This window comes from Zeus faber, assembly GCF_960531495.2.
Source record: "Zeus faber genome assembly, chromosome: 5".
Classification (NCBI taxonomy): domain Eukaryota; kingdom Metazoa; phylum Chordata; class Actinopteri; order Zeiformes; family Zeidae; genus Zeus; species Zeus faber.
Genome location: NC_137192.1, coordinates 31,107,906 through 31,127,838, shown reverse-complemented (window position 1 = coordinate 31,127,838; position 19,933 = coordinate 31,107,906). Strand labels below are relative to the sequence as shown.

General features: G+C 50.1%; 1 protein-coding gene across 1 annotated transcript; it reads right to left on the bottom strand.

Annotated features, from left to right (window-relative positions):
• Window positions 1-4,701: 4,701 nt before the first annotated feature.
• Window positions 4,702-18,258, bottom strand: dyrk3 (dual specificity tyrosine phosphorylation regulated kinase 3). Its single transcript, XM_080000469.1, has 6 exons — window positions 17,624-18,258; window positions 12,046-12,155; window positions 8,778-8,986; window positions 8,354-8,666; window positions 7,838-8,254; window positions 4,702-7,703 (listed from the first exon to the last, which is right to left on the bottom strand). The coding sequence occupies exons 1-6, from the start codon at window positions 17,664-17,666 to the stop codon at window positions 6,978-6,980; spliced, it is 1,818 nt and encodes a 605-aa protein (XP_079856595.1). The 5' UTR covers window positions 17,667-18,258; the 3' UTR covers window positions 4,702-6,977.
• Window positions 18,259-19,933: the final 1,675 nt, after the last annotated feature.

The following is a 19,933-nucleotide window of genomic DNA, read 5'->3' as shown; positions in this document are numbered from 1 at the left end:
GGCTCATTCCCTGCGACACAGAAATGATGACGTCTACGAGGTACGCGTTTCAAAAGAGCCTTTGTCTTTCTGTGGCCGAGTTACACGGAGCCTCATCATCAAACTAGATTTGCTCTTATAACACACTGCACTAATCTACCAAGCGCCCGCCGCTGCCCGGCTGCAGTCTGCTGTGCAGCACAGACGTCCAACTGGGCCAGAGGAGCCGCGTGTGACGCTGCTCCCTGTTGATGTTGTTCAACTGTAGCGTAATACTTCTCTCAGAAAGAGGTTCCAGCTGATGTAGCAAACTAGATTAAGCATGTGACAGAAACCTTTTGTTGGCTGTGTTTACTCCTTGCTCCCAGTGGAACAAACACACACACACACACACACGCACACACACACACACAGACACACATTCTAGTCGCGACGCCCGCGACACTCTGGATGGACGTGACCTAACGGGACCTGACCTGGAGATACCTGAGCCCCGCGGACAGAAAATAGACGGAGACGCTCGGAGCCACCGTCGCACGGAGAACCGGGGCGACGCGGCCCGCAGACGGACGCCCGTCTCGACCGAGGCCGAGCCTGAGCCCGCATGCGTGCCCCGCTAGACGTTGTTCCGTCGACCCCCCGGTGAAATCGGACACCGTCCAGGAATATCCAGCGTTCACCCGGCAACAGAAGAGGGTCCCGACAACGGACCCCGGAGGACCGGGAGGTGCCTTCCCGCACAATGGGACCCCAGGCACCGAAAAAAGGCGCTTGTGTAACGCGGCGATATCTGGAGCATCTGCCGTAGCAAAGCTATCTTTGACAGCCACCGCTCAGAAGTAGGCATAGATCCTTGGGATTGTTTTGTGTATGTGTGTGAGGTGGGCGAAGGGGAGAGAGAGAGAGAGAGAGAGAGAGAGAGAGAGAGAGAGAGAGATGGAGGAGAGACAGATGAGACTGAGATAGAAGAGGGGTGGGGGTGGGGGTATGGACGTACAGTAAGCAGCGTTGCGCCCGGTCTTCCAGAGACAGTAACTTGGCACTGCGGCGCCGAGGAGCTGTTTATGGCTTCCAGCGGTGATGGTGTACATATAAGGAGATGCAGTGGCTCTGTCTCCAGCTTCTCCAGCCTCTCACGGGGGCAGCAGAACGGGCCCCGCTCGCCCAGTTTTAGCAGAAATAGGCTGCGGACACATGTGCGTCCTGAGCCTTTGGTCGTGCACCTCGCGGCGCTGTTCCCGTTCCGTGCTGTAATGAAGGGGAAAGGTGGCTGAAATGCGCCGTTAAAAAAAAATAATAATTAAATAAAAAAGTGGGTAAGAAAGGTAAAGTAGTAGCAGATGTTGAGTGATTCGTGAGAACAGCAACCACAAGACTATTAAGTCATAACTCGTTTTACGGTGTTTTGCCTCCTAGCTGGCTCAGGTCGTTAGGTGCAGTTAGGTGGTTAGGTCTGAAACTTAACTACATCATTTAAGTTAAACGAACAGAGGTCGGTTCATGGTACTGAGGATACTGTGGTGATGATGCACATGGACTGTGGCAGTGAGTACCACAGCAGGTGCAATCGTTTCACGATGGTCCTGGTTATTGCGAAACAATGCCGGTGCCTCGCAGTCAAAACACTCGCTGGGGTAGGTGATTACTTGGGTTATTACTGCAAAACGACGGCTTTGATGCCACTTCCGAGGGTGGGCTGCTCCTTGTTGCCATGCAGTTCCTCCACCTCGGGGCTGTAAGGGCCCCGCACAGAAACAAACACAAACACACACATTTACAGGGAAGCAGACCGCCAGATTCATCTCCGCAGACAGGCGGTGAGTCATCCTCTATTCCAGTCCCAACTGTGACCCGGCCGGGGCATGTAAACAAGACCGGGAAACAGAATACCAGAATATAGGGTACTACGGATACAGTCAGCAAATACTGTACGCCACAATCTGTCAAGCATCTGAGGAACGTGCAGAGAGGCAGAAGTTCTGAATGCTAGAAGTCAGATGGTGTGATAAGTCTCTCTGGGAAGAGTGGAACAAATTCCCATGCAGGCACACATGCGGAGCTGCTCTGTCCTGTTTTCCGGGGTGGAATGTGGATTGATGGGTTGGGTGGGCTCCGGCCCCTCCTCTGATAATGCTGCTCATCTGTTGGGCCTGTGCAGACATGTGCTCAGCTGTGCGTTTGTGTGCGTTGTGCGAGCTCAGCTGTGATTGTGTGTCATTGTGTGGCCTGTGAGTAAGAAACAGTAGGCAGTATTCTGCCTTTGTGCATGTGGGAGCATGTGTTGACTTAATGTGCGTGTGTGTGTGTGTGCATGTGTGTGTATGTGTATGTGTATGTGTGTGTGTGTGTGTGTGTGTGTGTGTGTGTGTGGAGGAGACGGACGTGTGGCATTTCCCCGCTGCCTCCTGGTTCATACCTCCGTCAGCTGGCCTGGTGGAGCTCCGCCAGTGACACACATAGTACAGGTGTGTCTTTGTGTACTCCCTGACCTGTGTGTGTGTGTGTGTGTGTGTGTGTGTGTATGTGTGTGCGTGCAGGCGTGCGTGCTCTTTTTTGTGTTTGCGCGTTGCCTCTGCACGAGAAACCGCCCAGCGCCAGATGAATAATGCCGGTGTTGATGGAGGCGTGATAGATGGCGAACCTGCGTCGGAGCGGTGAGTCATCGTCGGGGTTGAAGGTGTCTCACGACTCGGGGTGGACGTCTCTCTCCACGTGGCGCTGCAGCACCGCCAAGAGAACACACGGAAAAAGGTGTGTTCAAATTTAAGGCAAACAAGAGGAACCTGTTACACACTCTGCCTTGACGATATGTGCAGACGGCACAAACACACACCAGCGTGGCCCTCTGTACTGTTTAGTAAAGATCTATCTCCCATGCGAAGGGTTTCAAATAGTCTGGATTGTTAGAGGTCAGCTATGCATATCGACAAATCTATCTCGAATATTTGCAGTATTACAATATTTGCATCGAATGGTAGCGGCGGCATCACCGCGCCAAACCGGCCTCGGAGACCTTTCCTTCACCTGCGCGTCGACACCGAGGTCCGAGGTCTTTCGCGGTTCGGTTTTGCCTCCATCTGGTCCCCGGGCTTAGACTGCTTTAACCTCCTTCTAACCACGAAGGAGTCTACGGGGGGAGAGGAGAGGGGGGGGGGGGGGGGGCGAGGGGGGAGGAGAGGGAAGAACAGAACAGTGATAATCAAGAGCGTCTGCTGGAGTTTAGGATGGAGAGGTGGGAATAGAAGTCAGTGTGTCGATGGGGGAAGTGGAAGAATCAGCCCATCTGGTCGGAGGGTTTGTTTCTAATGGGATTGGTCTAATCTGCTTCTACATTAATAGAGTCTGTGCGTGTCAGAGTGTGTGTGTGTGTGTGTGTGTGAGAAAGAGACAGAGAGAGAGGGCGCAAAGGAGGGACCGGACAGTGAAACAAACACTCAAACAAAGAAAAAGTTTCGTATGGGCTCCTTGTTTACCGAGAATTGTCAGCCTCAGTTTGTCCGATCTCCGAGTCCCACGGGTGTTATCCCGACGACACACCAAAAAACGCGAGGTCACCGTCTTTCTTTTTCCATTTTTAATGGTGGACTTACATTCATTTGTACGTTAACTTCACGCATTTCGAGTCACTGAGAAAAACACACAATCACGTACTGCCACAACCAGCCCATCCTCCACCAAACCCTCACAAGCCCCCTCTCTCTCTCGCTCTCTCTCTCATCTGACTGGCGTGGTCAGACCGGTTTTTCGGAGAACTGCATGCTGGCTCGTCTCTGCGCTCGGGGGCATCGGCGTGCGAACGCCGGTGACTCATCGGTATCACAGGAGACGATGCTTCCAGCGCAACCCGCATCACCCACTCCGTCACCGTCTCCCTTTTCTCTCACACCCTTTCCTCCGCCCGCCCGCCTTCCCGGTGGCATCTGCGGTGACGTCGGCCCCTGCCGCCGCCGCCGCACATCCGCTCCGACAGACGGGGGCCGAGGGGAACGGAGCGCGGGGCGGGCGGGAGGGCGACGAGGAGAGAGGGGGAGCGATGAGAGCGGGGAAGGACATGTGGAAGTACTTCTGACGGAGTCCAGGATGAGCTAAGCCCCGGCCGCCTCAACCCAGGGGCAGGCCAGCTGGTCCAGTTGATTCTCGATTGAAAACACACGTGATTATCGTATCGGGCACCGGCGGAGAAATAACGTGCGCCGCGTACGTGGTAGTGGTTTTGAAGCCAAGGCAGGTTTCGTCAGGTAACCCTCACGACTGCCACTGGGAGCGGCCGGGCCCCGAAACAGGCGGCCTCCTCCTCCAGGTACGGTTAATCATGATTTCACGACGAGCAAATATTACCTTGTTTCTACAACTTTGATTGTTGTTTATCAAACTATTCCTTTGTATGGCGGCAGCACGGGCCCCCGGCGGTGAGCTGCGACCGTAACACAACCACAAACATTGCTTCATATGACTCTGATAAGGAGTATGTGCATAATATTATCTGAAGTTCAACTCTGCCCTCTCTTCACAAACACATTCCATCTACTACAAAGATTATTTTTAAAAGCCAGGCCCAAAGGGCAAAAATCTTTCTCGAGGGGTGGATGTTGCGTTTCAGTTGCTCTTTTTAAACGTCAAAAGGTCGGGGGTTAAAAACGGCATGTGTTGTTCTAACCCCTATCACAATGATGAAATAACCAACGTGTGACACAAACCAGAAATCAGTCAAAGGCAAAGCTGTTCTGTTAATATCCATTTTATTTTTTCCTTAGAAAAAGAAACTTTCACAAGTTTATTTGGTTACTGTACAGTTTCTCTTCTGGTAGTCACTCTCAGTCTGTAGAATAGGTCGTGATCTCATGCTGTAACACCAGACACCCTCCTAACTTACACCTTTAGTACAACATGACCGCATTCAGCCACCTCTTATTTTTATTTTTTATTTTTTTGTAGCTTATGCATTTTACATCCTTTTGATTTTTTTTCCTCCGTAGCACAGTCAATATAAACCACTTTATAAAGTCGAGACGAGTAGAAATCCCTGACAGTTTCATCAAAACGAACAAGAGGGATGAGGGGAAAATGGGGAGCGGCAGCTGGAGGTTTCATCCCCTGAACTCGAGTGGTCTGGTCCGTACGACACGCACCTGGTGGATATCGGTGTGAATATAGGTGTGCATGTCGGTGTTTGTGAATGTGTGTCAGGACAGCACCATGACAAGTGAGTTTAAGAGAGTCCCTGCCCTACATGAGACAGTTGGTGATGAGAGGCGGCCCCGGGTGGGGGAGGAAAGAGAATCTAGGTCAGATTGTGGCGCATGCAGACCCCCATTGCCCAAGTGTACATATATGAATTCTCTTGCTCCCTCGTTCCCTCGCTCGCTCACTCACGGGGGCCAGGACTGCATACGCGTTCATCCGTGGTTAGGGCAGAGGAGTGTAAAGTAGCAGAGAGTTGATGGATGGGTTATGGGATGTGTCAAGTATGTCTCCCTGAGAAAGATCTCTTTCTTCAGTACCACATATACATATATATATATATATATATATATATATATATATATATATATATATATATATAAACAAAAAAAAGAAAAACGCCCTCCCTCTCAGTGTCAATGGCCTGCCAACTCCTTGCACCCTTCTCTGCGCATCCCTTGGCTCAAATTATACTCATGCGCTTCATATTATCCGGTGATCCTTCTTGCCCTATCATGCCGCCTGATCGGGGCATTGAAGGTCGATATGGCCTGCACTCTGTTCCTTTGACCTTCAAAATACCAACTTTTCTGGCACTCACTCCACAGGTGTGTGGTGACGTGTTGTTCTACTATAACGTGCGTGTGCGTCTTAGCCATATGCAAACCCCCTTGTGAAATGGGGATAGTTAAAACATGGGTATGAGAGTGAGAGAGATTGGGTAAGGGGGGCACCACAACCGACCACCCCAAATTCCTCCATCTCCCCCTCTTATCAGGGGATGGGAGGGGGGGGGGTGTTGGAGACCGCAGTAGGTAGACCACACCTCCACACACACACACACACACACACACACACACACACACACACACACACACACACACACACACACACACACACACACACACACACACACACACACACACACACACACACACACACAGCCGACATGCAAGCAGCAGGGCTCAGAAGAGGGGAACGGGGATAGGAGGGGCGGGGCCACCTCCAATTGGTTTTTGGCTCTTATCATTTCCTTCACAGTGCCCGAACCCCTAGTCGCTAAAAATAATTTTGTGTGTTTTAAATTAATGAGTGTTTGTGTGTCCAGGGCCTAGAACTAGAGCACAACAGGTTCCCTAGGAAATCAAGGGTAGTGGGCAAAACTTTGCTACCTGATAGAAGAGTCAACTATTTAGCCCTTTTTAAAGTTTCCACTCACAAAATTCAAAGGTTGCCCTGAAAAGGGCACTGAAACATGAGTGTGTGCAAAAGTGTGCATGTGTGAGTGTGTGTGTATACACATGTGAGGCAAGTAACAGTGCAGGTGTATGTAACTTACAGACACTCATGTGAGAAGAGTCACTCACACACGCACACACAAACGCACACATGCACACACATACACGCACACGCACACATACAGGTAAAAACATTTGCTCCCGCGCAGAGCTGTCCACTCACAAGAAGAGTTTTTAAAAAGCAACATCAATCCAACCTTATCAAAGGCCGCCAGACTGAGATCACACGGCCCTTCAGGGAAACTGCTGTAGAAAAAAAAAAAGTGTCTTTTTTTTTTTTAATTATTATAGTCGTCTCTTTCACTTCAGCTAATATTAAAAACCAAGACCAGGGGTGTCGACACCGCTCTGTAGAAAACAAATAAAAGAACATCCAAACAAGTTTTAAAACCCGAGGCTTACGGCCAGCCCATGCTCCTACCCTTCCTGAGGAGTGGAGATGGCGATGGAGAGAGGAGAAAAAGAAGCTCTCTCTCTTTCTCTCTCTCTTTCTCTCTCTCTCTCTCTCTCTCTCTGCCTCTATGAGACTAATTTGGGCAACACGGTGCGGAGAGGTATGGTCTCCCCTGAGTCTCCCAGGATGTTGCTCCTAAGTTTGTTGTTGGTGGTTGTGGTGGTGCTGGGCCCTCCTTTGGCAAGCACGGATGGGAAGGTGCTGCCGTGGTGCTCGGGGAGCCTTTTCACCGAGGCCCCCTTCTCAGCTCCGGGTAGGAGAGGCTTGGGCAGCCGACGGTACAGCCAGGGGTGTCTGAGTGCCTGGCTGGGGGTGAGACGAGATGAGGGGTCCCAGTCCAGACACTTCTTTATGAAGTCAGTAAAGGTGGGGTCCTCGCAGCCTTTGAGCGCGGCGCTCCATTCCTTGCTGCCCGGGGGCCCTCTCATCTTGCCGCGGCGGGAACGCGACCCCGTCAGCACGGTGGCCCCCGTGGGCAGGGTGTTGGCCCCGCAGTAGCGTGGGTGCCCCTTGGAGTTGATGAAATTCTTCGCCCGCTTGGCCTGCTCCAGAACCTTCTGCGGTGGCATGCCCAGGAGCTCCATGACGCAGGCCAGCTGGTCTCCCTCGTCCTCTCCGGGAAACAGGGGGTAGCCCGTCAGCAGCTCGGCCAGGATGCAGCCGAAGCTCCACATGTCGATGGGCAGGCCGTAGCGCGAGCCCAGGATCACCTCCGGAGCGCGGTAGAAGCGAGACTGGATGTAGGTGTACACTCGCTGGTGCTCAAAGCAGCTGGAGCCGAAGTCAATCACCTGTCAGAAACAGGAGGTGGAAACTGTCAGACAGAGCGCGCGCGCGTGTGTGTGTGTGCGCGCGTGTGTGTATTTATAGAACCAGGCCTGCTGTCGCAGCCGTAAAGAGTGGGAGAGATCTGTGCGCGTCCTACCTTGATGCCGCTGCGGCCCTGTTGTTTCAGCAGGATGTTCTCCGGCTTGAGGTCGCAGTGGATGATCCTGAGCCTGCTCAGCGCTTCCAGGCACTGCAGGATGGAGTGGGCGAACTTCCTGACCAGCGGCAGGCTGAAGCCCTGGAACTTGTTCCTCTTGATCAGCTCGTACAGGTTCATGCTGAGCAGCTCGAAGGTCATGCAGATGTGGTTGCGAAAGGTGAAGTTCTCCAGCATGTGAACCACGTTCATGGTGCCGTTGCGGTCCTGCTTGCGCAGGTGCTCCAGGATGCGGATCTCCTCCTGCGCCTGCCGGTGGAAGCGCTTCTCGTTGCGCACCATCTTCAAGGCGAGGTGCTGCTGCAGCTTGTGGTCATACACCTTGGCCACCTGGCCAAAGCTGCCCTTACCGATCACCTGTAAGGGGTGTTACTCAATTAAAATCACAACCACAAGGCCAGAGGGATATTCAAATGTGCACTATAAAGAACTGAGAAACAAGTACGCGCGTCGGACCTTGAGAAATTCATAGCGGTAGGCCAGGTGGTCGTGGGGAACGTGGATGTAACCCCCCTGGTCGTCGTCATAGCCGCAGTTGTTGTTGGCCCCGGCGACGGCAGGTCTCTTCTTGGCGTTGGGCCCCAGGAAGTAGATGTTCGGGTAGGAGAGGATCTCAGTCTGCTCCAGGGCGGTCAGCTGGGAGCGGTATTGCCTCAGCGCCTGCTCCGGGGTCAGCGGGCCACACAGCTTGCCACTGCTGGAGCTGTTCCCCACGTTCCCCGTGCTCTGGGGGCCAGTCGAGTCGCAGGAGCTTTTGCTGGAACCCGTGCTGAGGTGGATCAACACAGCGCCCGTTAGTAGATGTCATCAGCATGTGAATCATAATATTCGATGAACTGGTTAAAACTGAATACCCCCCCGCCACGATAAGGATTCTCACCTGTCTACAGTGCGCTCCTTAGGCAGGCCGGTCACTGGCGTAGGTTTAGCCGACGACACCTGAGCAGTGGTGCTGTTGCTCTGAGTTGTTGTTGAGGAAACAGAGTTGATCTTTCGGTTGTAAGTGGCGTCTTCATACAGGTACTTGACCTTGAGCTGCCCCCCGCGCATGGCTACCTGATCCCTCATAGTGCCTTTGTTACCGACCACCTGAGAGAAAGAAGGGAAAGAGAGCGAGATAGAGAGAGACGTTAAAAACAAGGCCCAACGACACTGGCCTGTGGCTCTCTGCAGAGGCTACGATGAGGTGCAACGATTGTAGGTCATTGTGGAGCAGATGTGTAGTTCTTTGTGCTGTGTGAATACGTTCATTAGAGTGGTAGGGGGGACCGATTTGCATGCGTGTTTGGTTTGACCACCCACACACCCCCACACCCACACACACACACACACACACACACACACACACACACACACACACACACACACACACAGGCCTACATTATATTTATATTCTGTGTAAAATAAAAAAACACCTCACTGAGCTGAAAAGTCTGCTGACCTATATTAGAAGTGAAGGGGAGAAACAACAGTCAGCGCTGAAACGGTTCGACTCTAACAACCCGTTTGATCACTGCCCCCCCCCCCGAGCTAAATCTAAGTATCGCTGCCGCTTTTGCAGCTGAATCAATGACAGTGAATAACTGACCAGATGGGAGCAGAGGTCAATTAAACTGAATGAGATCACATGGCATCATTGGCATCTAGTAAACAACATCCAGGCAGGATTTGGGCTCGGCTGGTTGATGAGCAAGCTACAGTATATAACCTGCCAGTCGCACCAGCTCGTGCTGTCTCGTTACATTCTATAGAAAAGCAGCTGGAATGAAGGGCCCAGCTAACCCTTAGTGGTTAGAAAGCTTGGTGCAGGTGAACCAGTGGAGCAGGATCTGGGTCCGTCAGGGAGATGCCTGAGGGATGACACCCACAACCACTTACAAACACACACACAAACACACAGAGCACCGCCCCCAACAAGCCAACGCATTCTGCACACCGTCACCCGCATCCGTGCCTGGTAACTCTGTTCGTCAGCTGTTTAACACCAAGCATGGTTTAGAGGCCACCTTTGTTTCATTGTTCCACTCTGCATAGAAGTTGATGATGATGACCATTACATATCACTATATGGCTGTCTAGGGCTGCCGTACGTGGAGCATGTACACAACGTGCGGAAGAAAATATTTTCCTTTTGATATTTCAACCCCCACCCACCCAACTTTCCATGACTAGTCAGTTCAGTAGATCAAATTTTTTTTATTCTATACAACTTCTCTGGAGCTGAGCAGGAAAGAAGGTGATCCAGTTTGAGCCCTCCAGCACTTCTGTACCTTTGTACTGGGAGCAACCTTCAGCTCGGCAGTTAACAGCCAAAGCCCTTCTCTGCACTTAACAGTAAACGGCTCCATTTCAGCCACTCCTGGAATCTCTCCCACACTAACCACCCCCCCCCCCCCCCATTCCTCTCCTCCATTCTCCTTCCCTCTCCCTCCCTCCCTCCCTCCCTCCCTCTCGCCAGCGGAAGGAACCCTCCGCAAGATTGAGGAGGAGAAGGGAAATGACAGTCATTAAAGTTAGATTATACTTTCGAGCTGCAGAAGCGCACTCCCGCAGCAAGATGCGCCGCCGCACGCTTCTCGGGGGCTGAAGCACAAGGGAGGCATTAATAATAAATATGCACGTCTCTCTCCATTCGACATAAACACTGCATCGGTATAAGCAGTGCAACGCAGGGATCCCCGCCACTGGTTTGACTGTGAGGCCTATGGATATATCTTGCTATACATACAACCAAGCAGGTGGGGGTAAGAAACCAGGGCAGCTGATAAGGAGGGCGAAACAAGGAAACTCTAAAAGGAGGAGGCGATTTGTTCCACTGACAAAAGTCTGTTTGGTGCGTGTGTTACGGGCAGGAAGCTTAAAATAGACGCGGCATGCAGAACATGTTTCCATACGTCCAGTGCTACAGTCTTTACTTATTACAACCCCCCCCCCCCCCCCTTCACACCCCAGGGTCACATGCAGCTGTTGCCCCCCTGAACTTTGCAACTTTTCCGTTGGGTTATTGATTAGGCCCACCCCCGCTCACCTAACACCTCCACACTCAAAACTAGGACAACTCCCAGTTTTGAGGAGTGCTTGGAACTTCGACCATGGCAGATCACGGATTGCCAGCTGGCTGGGAGGCAGTTCTGAGGGCTGAAATCTACAGAGCGCAACAGATGGCAGTAGGAATAGAGCTAATCTCTTTGCCGTCACAGAAACACCTAAGCGCGCCGCTCCCTCTGACACACACACACGCACATGCACACGTTATTAATTTCATTTGGGATGGGACTGGTTCAGCTGACCAGTAGAGAGTACAGCTGAGGGAATGGCACATGTAAATGCAAGTTGGGAGGGCTGAGCTACCGGACTGGCAATCCTGTTCAATCGAGGATATTGCCTTGGAGAAGAGTGAGTATGAACACAGAATAGGATTATGATTAAACAGGGAAGTAGGACTACGCTCTCTGCCCACTGCTGGAGGATTACGTGAGACGGGGCAGGAGACAACTATGACGGACGGACGGACGCTGTAGAATTGTTGATTTTGTTTGTGGGTCCGATTTTCAAGCCCAATAAATCTTCAATGAATCTGCAAATGGCAGGCTTTCTTACCCTACTCGACACCGGTGTGGGAAATTGTATGTGTCAGTGCCTGTGTGCGTGCAATATCTTCTAAAGGAGCAAATTTGGAGGGCATTGTAGGTAGTCTGCTAATGCACCGTGACACGTGCATCAGCAGCACTACCCTCTATTGATTGTTTGCAAATGCAAAAATGGAAAATGGGAGCAGAATGTATGTGTATCATCCCAATGAAGCCTATGCAACAATCTGCACTGCAACATTGCTTTATTACATTTTTATAGGATCGGGAAGACTTTAAAACACCCCCATTATGGCAGTATTTGTCATATCGCATAACTGGAAGCACCTAGGTCTCTTGGGTAAATTAACATAGGGTTAAGATAAGCTCACCAATTCTCTAATGAAATCCCTAAATGAAGTACGGGGTAAGGGAAGAGAGGCAAAGCGGGAAGACCAGGAGAGAGGGCTAAAGGAGGGAAGGCAGCACTTAGGAACAGGATGTCTGGGGACAGACTGTGTTACAGCACAGGATATGAGGCCGAACTGTGTATGTGTGTGTGCGCATGCACGTACTCACCGTGTGCTTGGACATAGCAGGCAGCCCAGAGGGGCTGTTTGTATCGGCTTCTTCTTTCAGGATATGATCTGTTCTCATGTACGAGTCATATAGACCGTCGCCATGACGCGCTGAAGGGAAACAGATGAAATTTTATGTTAGCGTTATGAAAGGGCCAAAACATATACAAACAGACACCTCACAAAGTGAGGGTTCAAAGAATCTAATCTTCTCCAGAGACTGCATGTGTATGTGCACGTGAGTGCATCCGATGATGCCCCTCCCCCATATTGATATAAGCACAGCGTGTGTTTGCTACTAACAATCTGGATTGAGCCGGTCGTGTTGATATATTCCACGTGTATGTTGCTCGAAGACTATTAGAGAAGAAGTGCGGCGAAACTGGCTATAATAATAACCGAATCCAGCTCTTCACTGAGGCCTTGGAGCTGGGTAGAACGTACAAACCTACCTAACCTACCTACTTCTTGGTGATCACGCCATGCAATACATGTGTTATGTGAACCGCTGACCAAAACAACAAAGTTCACAAGTTATAGCACACCAGTTGGTTTGAGCTGGCCATTTTTATATATTTCGCGTGTATGTGTGAGCAATAGATTGAACTGGATAATTCCTGGTGAAATGGTAAAAAGTGCATGTACGTGTATATACACACAAAATGTATGAATGTGCCTTAATATATTTGCTGTAAACGGACAGTAACTTATTTGTGTTTTAACGGCCACACGCTACCAATTGTAATGTGGCATTACAGAGGGGGGTGGGTGGGTGGGTGGGGGTGTGTGTGTGTGTGTGTGTGTGTGTGTGTGTTTGTGTGTTTGTGTGTGTGTGTGTGTGTCTGACCAGCCCCCGTCCACTGACGATGGCTAGCCTCCAAATGCTTAGCTTTATAGGGAGCGATTGATGACGTCACAAAAACATCACATGGCAATATCACATGATGGAGCTATGTGAGGAATTCCCCACGATGTGTTTCCATGTCGACTAGGTTTGTGCTGATAGATATACCTGTCTGTCCATTTGTGTGTGTGCCCTTCCCCCGTTTTTTACTATAGCGACCGAGGTTCAAAGGCTCACTGCCATGAACGAGTCGTAGACCAAGCCATGATGAGCCGTGCCATGAACGAGTCTCTTCGTGCATTTCAAACTAGGTCTAAAATAACAGTTGGAAATAGGAGCTAATATAGCTTAACAAGCAAACATGCTCAAAACTTCAGAATGGTGAAATGTAAATAGAACTGTTATAACTGGTTTTGCACAACTCACTTGAGTATCCATTCTTTGTTGTAAATACTGAAGGAAAAAAAAGCACTTACTAACATGGCACATGAGCATAACAATGGTAGATTTGGGTATATGGCTTCAAACATGTAGAACCACAAAATGGGTTCCTCTTTATGGACTACGCTGACTCAAGACAACTTTGAAAAGGCAATAAAGTGCGGAAAGCACACTTCAGCTCAGTTAAAAAAAATAAATAAAAATCTTTGGATCAATTACCGATTATTATTTAATGCTCATTTAAATCAATCACGAGATAAATACACCACCATATGGGTTGCTCAGGGCACATCCAGGTACCCCAGATTAGGGAAGCACCAGGAACCTAAATGCTTTTTGAACTTTCATTCTCAAGTGTGGAGCTAAAGGAACAGCATATATGCTAGACTGAACTGAGAGCATGTAACTGTGTTTATTTCTTAAGAAGAATGCTTCATGTTGAATCAATAGAAATAATATGACATTTAGACGTGATCTGTATGTGAACATAAAAGTTGTCAATTTGTGCCATCAATTGTATTAATTAATTTATGAAGCTGTTAGTTAACTGCTTGACAAATGTAAGGTGAAGTAAGGTCAAGTTTTGAGTAAAAATAGTTTTGAAAATCAACACAACAGGCAGTTAAAGCCTTTGGCTTAAATGTTGTGTGAGAAAATACAACCACTGTCTATAGCTTAATGGTGCTAGCTATGCACACGGCTGAAGTGTAGTGTGTCAGTGTTGCGTGATTGGCCTTGTGATGAGCCATCTCAGTCGATCACCTATATAGATCTTACACCGATCAGCCACAACATCAAAACCACCACTAATAAGCACTAATACTGTGTAGCTCCCCCTCGTTCCACCGAAGCAGCTCTGACCCGTGGAGGCATGGACTCCACAAGACCTCTGAAGGTGTCCTGTGGTATCTGGCACCAGGACGTTAGCAGCAGATCCTTTAAGTCCTGGAAGTTGCGAGGTGGGGCCCCCGTGGATCAGGCATGTTGTTCCAACACATCCCACAGATGCTCGATTGGATTGAGATCTGGGAAATTTGGAGGCCAAGTCAACACCTTGAACTCCTCATCACGTTCCGTCAACAACTTCTACTCTGTCACGTTCCTTAAACCATTGGTTAACATTTTATTTTTGCAGTGTGGCAGGGTGCATTATCCTCCTGAGAGAGGCCACTGCCATCAGGGAATACCGTTGTCATGAAGGGGTGTACTTGGTCTGCAACGATGTTTAGGTAGGTGGTACCTGTCAAAGTAACATCCACATGAATGCCAGGAGTCAAGGTTTCCCAGTAGAACATTGCCCAGATCATCACACTGCCTGATGCACGCACGCACGCTCCCCCCCATTCCACCAAAGCAGCTGTGACCCGCAAGACCTCTGAAGGTGTCCTGTGGTATCTGGCACCAGGACGTTAGCAGCAGATCCTTTAAGTCCTGGAAGTTGTGAGGTGGGGCTCCATGGATCGGGCTTGTTGTTCCAGCACATCTCACACACACTCTATTGGACCCTAACCCCACCCATCCGCATGATGGAGAAGAAAACGTGATTCATTAGACCAGGCGACCTTCTTCCATTGATCGATGGTCCAGTTCTGATGCTCGCATGCCCATTGTAGACACTTTCAGTGGTGGGCAGGGGTCAACATAGACACCCTGACAAGTCTGTGTCTACACAGCCCCATACACAGAAAGCTGTGATGTGCTGTGTGTTCCGACACCGTTCTATCATAGCCGTAAGCAGCAACTCTTTCAGCAATTTGTGCTTCAGTAGCTCTTCTGTGGGATCAGCCAGGACGAGCTAGACTTCGCTCCACACCAGGATCAATGAGCCTTGGGCGTCCATGACACTGTCGCCAGTTTACCAGTTGTCCTTCCTTGGTCCACTTGTAGTAGGTACTAACCACTGCGTACCGGGAACAACCCACAAGACCTGTTGTTTTGGAGATGCTCTGACCCAGTCGTCTAGCATCACAATGTGGTCATTGTCAAAGTGGCTCAGATCCTTACGCTTGACCATTTTCCCTGCTTCCAACACATCAACTTCAAGAACTGACTGTTTACGTGCTGCCTAATATATCCCACCCCTTGACAGGTGCCATTGAAACAAGATGATCAATGTTCTTCACTTCATCTGTCACTGGTTTTAATGTTGTGGCTGATCGGTGTATATTGGCCAATAATGGATGCAAATGACTCAGCGTATGCCAAAACAGCTAGGTAGGTTTTTCCTTACAGTCAAATTTAGCAACTTTTGGACTATAAACCCCTGGCCCAATTTGCCATTACTACAGGCCAATGCAGGCAGACTCACCGCACAGTACCTGTGGCTAAAGCTTAGACAGGGCTTAGGGTTCCAGATAGCTAGCGCTGCAAGTGGTATTATTGGCCTAATGGGGGTAACAGATGCACCTGTGACGACAGCATCTTTCCGTCTGCCCATCTGTCCATTCAGACTAGGTTGTGCACAGAGCACACCAGGTGTGTTCAGAAATAGCGCCAATATGTAGGGTACAGGTTCATGTCATTGAATAACATGACACACCCATCGCAACACATGACACCAAACACGTGAAAACAGGTGAAAGGAAAACCTTGGATGGTGGAGGGAACCTGCTTACTCAAATGACAAACCCCATCAGCCAGCTGTTTCACCATTATTTAGGTTTACATGTCCGTCTCTTATTCCTACTTGCCCATGAAGGTTTATAGAAAGAAATGTCGAGCATTAATCCTGCTGACAGCTTTTAGCTGGACTGATCAGCTTATTACCGTATCCAAGTGTGAGTTTGCTCGCCAAAGCCCCACAGAGAACAGTAGGTATAGGGTGATCTGCAGCTAGCCCTAGAGTGTTGTAACCAAGTGTGAATGCCTGAGAGCCCATGTCCTCAGTGCTTGCTAGTAAACAGACAAGCTCCGGGAGAGATTAAACACGCTGCCTGGATACAGATGCATTAGACATCTACAGCTCAGCAAACAGAGGCATTAATGCTCGACACATATTATGAGGCAAGAAGACGCCATTAGCAGTCTACAAACTGCTAATCGCTCACAGGGGGCTCAGGACTTTCCACACAAAACTTCATCAGCCAAATATATTGGGAACAATAACAGAAGAGAATATAACGATATGCTTTAACACAGCGAAATGCCCATTCTACAACATGCAGGTTGGTTTTCAACTAAATACAGACGGCACTGGCGAGGGGGCCACGCGGTAGAGGGTTGAGTGATCAAAGTTTCGGCAAACACACAGATCATATGTCATAAAATGGAGGGGCCTGGGCTTGTTTCTGTGTCTTGTCCTCCTCCTCCTCTTCCCAGTAATCTGTGCTTGCACATTCTATTTCAATTGGAAATTCAATTATCAGATTTCAGAGTTTTGCACCAAGTACCACTGTACTGACTCCTTTGTTTTTTTTACAGTCTGGTGGTACAGCACTTGGATGCAAGGCTTAATAATTCAGTCAACAAGTCAACAATGCTGGTTGACGTCGAAATTATCATTGAATCCCCGCACTCAGAAAGCAAACATGACCTTATCAGATACTGATAAGAACGGGCTTTTGGCCGACAAAGCAGTGGCAGACAAACTCGTTGGCTATTTTAAACTCTACTCACAAGGAGAGGGAGCCCTGTGGTGGATACAGGAGGTTCAAACAAGAAAAAATATGTTTACAACCCGATTATGTGATATGGATCCAAGCATTGTGACATTGCGTTCCACCTGTCAGCACGCCCACCCGGAAAATTACAGGAAGGGACATTCAGAACTGCAAATTTAGAAGACGGAGAACCCCTCGACAGGTCGAGATATTTTGGTAGCGTCGAATGGCAAACGCTGCTCGGAGGCAGCTTTGAGGTCACATCGTGGTTTTACGTGGTGGCTTGACTTGGGAGCGGCCTCTTGTACACGTCTCAGACGAGACGTGCAACGATTTACACCAAATTAACACGCACGCACCAACCAGAGAGAGCTGTGGCACCGCACTTCTAGGGCTGTCATCATCATGGACATTTTACGTTGACCATAATAACACATTGGCATCCAATAAAACCTGAAATAAGATCGAAGCGTAAAATTGTGGTTGGTTGATTTCCCCTCAAATAAAATGATTGACACTCTCACACTCACACACACACACTCTTATAAATCGCCCTTAAATTCGGGTTGGAAACGTGATGATTGCGAATTCTTAACGATTACACAGAGAAAATCGCTATCTGCTCAAATAATCGCGATCAGGCGATCATGTCACAGCACAATCGCCCGGTCGCGACCTACACATTTGGGATTTACCTGTTGCTATTGGGCCCTCTGGTTTTCTGCTTATTATCATCATGGTTGCAGGTCAGATTAGATGCCAGCATCCGGGGCGAAAAAAATGTGGAAAAAAAATCTCCAAAAAAAGACAACGTGGAAAAACAAAAATATTGCACTCAACTAGCCAACTACCACCGCGCTTTCAAAGGAAATAAAAGCGATTGAATCACAGCGATCGCGATTTCCCTAAAACAATTTCCTTTGTTTGTTTGTTTGTTTTTCCCTTGCGCTACGAAGTGGATTTCATCCAGGTCAACAAGGCTATTTCTGCAACCCCCGTGCGCCCCCGGTGTCCCTCGCCCCCCACCGCCGACCGCACACGGACACCAGGCTCGACGAAGTCGTGGCTCCCGGAAGCCGCCGAGCTAAATAAAACAAGGTCCCCGCCTGAGCGCTGGCTGCCCCGGGTAAAAAAACAAAACAAAAACAACAACAACAACAACAAACCCCCAAAACCCGCTTATACGGTCCAAAAACGACAGCTTGGCGGTCCGGTCCGTGCGCCCCTCGCCTGTCTCTGTCGGTGGAGAGCGTCCGTCCGGAGAAGCATCCCCGTTGGGTTATTCCTGCTTCGCTCGGGCTTCGCAGCTAACGGCGACGCTAGCGCTCGTTAGCCGCGGCTCGGGTTTAACCCCCCCCCACCGCACCCCGCCGGACCGCGCCGCCCGCCCCCCACCCCCCCCCGTTCCGAACCTTCCGGACAGCTGGGGCCGCTTCGCCCCGTCTGGAGGACCGAGCGACGAAACGGGCCAGCGAGCTAGCCGCGCTCAGTCCCGCATGCCGGACCGTGTGGAACCCGCGAACGAGGGGCCGCCCCGCACCACGCTCTCCGGAGGGAACACTTCACCTGCTGCCCCGTGCGACAAAGCGGCGGCGTTAAATCCGTCTTCCCCGCGGGTCGCTGGGTCTTTATTCCGCGCACCGCTCCGTGTTGTGGCTAAAGGGCGTCTGCGCCGCTGGGTCGGGGAGCGTCACCGGGCGGACGAGGGGGTGGTGGTGGTGGTGGTGGTGGGGGTGGGGGTGGGGGTGGGGCTAGGCGGGGCCTTGTGCTGCCTTCCAGTGGAGCGGGAGCTCGGAAAGATCCGATACCCGACCGGGAAGAGCGCGACGGGGATGGGCGGTTATCCACGGAAACGACCGATTCCCGCCGCGTCGCCGGGGGAACGCAGCACGAGCAGCGGAAGGGGTGCCCCCACCCCCCCCCACCACCCACCCACCACCCCCACCCCCACCCCGCCGGTTCGGCTGCGGCGCCGGAGGGCCTCGCTCCCCCGTTTGGCTCGGTTCTGGACCGACCTCCCGGGGGGGAGGGCTCGGTGGATCTGCCGGCCCCGAGGACTTGCACCGGCGGTGACAAGGATCTTCAGAGTCTTCTGAGCTGTGAATAGATCTGTTGCAGGAATCATCTCAATTATGGGAAAAAAAATAAAAAATAAATACATATATATATATATATATATATATATATATATATATATATATATATATATATATATATATATATATATATATATATATATATATATATATATATATGTACATACATATTTAGGCCAAGGAATTTGAACGGTGGATCCCAAAAACATGTATGCTTAATTCTCACAAGATTACATCTGTTGGCAGAGAAACGCAAAGCAAAATAGATCACGCAAATAATTGACCTCCTTCCCCTGTGTTTACTTTGGCGGGATGCAACATGCGGTGACATTTAAAGTGAATTCTGGCCAATTCCGTGTCCGTTTTTGGTTTTCAGGCGGCCCGGGCTCCTTTCGCCCGCTTGGCTGAATCACAATTTCGGGAGCTTGTTGGGCTCCTTGAGAAAGCATGAGCGGTCCGCAGCTCACGGCTCTTCTCTTTCGCAAATCGATCAGTGAAAGCCCGCGCGTCCGGCTGCAGTTACAGGGTGTTTGGAATGTTGGATCACTAGTGGTGCAGAAAGTGCATGTGGCAGCCTGCTTTTAGGGGGATATGATGTGGATATAAAGCATGCACCGAATAGATGTATACATCAGATTGATTGCATTGGATTCCAGTGCCCTCCTTTAACCTTCCCTATTTCATTTCTTTTTTTTAGAGCTGCCAGCATAAGGAAAACCTTTTCAGTGTTTTTGCATGATGCACGTGCTCCTCTATTTGCTGTTCCCATGGCTGGTGACAGAGCCGACCAGTGAAAACATGTCCCCGCCACCTCACGCGGGCAAGAAAGAAAAATACATATCAATAGATCATAGCATATCGTTTCGGGGGAAAGAAGGTGACCATCTTGGAGGGAAGATGGAGCTAAAA

Bases quoted from the DNA above. Each gene is read 5' to 3' on its own strand.
- dyrk3 (XM_080000469.1), bottom strand. From the start codon at position 17,666: ATGATGATAATAAGCAGAAAACCAGAGGGCCCAATAGCAACAG. The intron at 12,156-17,623 runs GTAAATCCCAAA...GTTTCCCTTCAG, and splicing joins AGAGGGCCCAATAGCAACAG to CGCGTCATGGCGACGGTCTA. The intron at 8,255-8,353 runs GTCCGACGCGCG...CACCCCTTACAG, and splicing joins ACCGCTATGAATTTCTCAAG to GTGATCGGTAAGGGCAGCTT.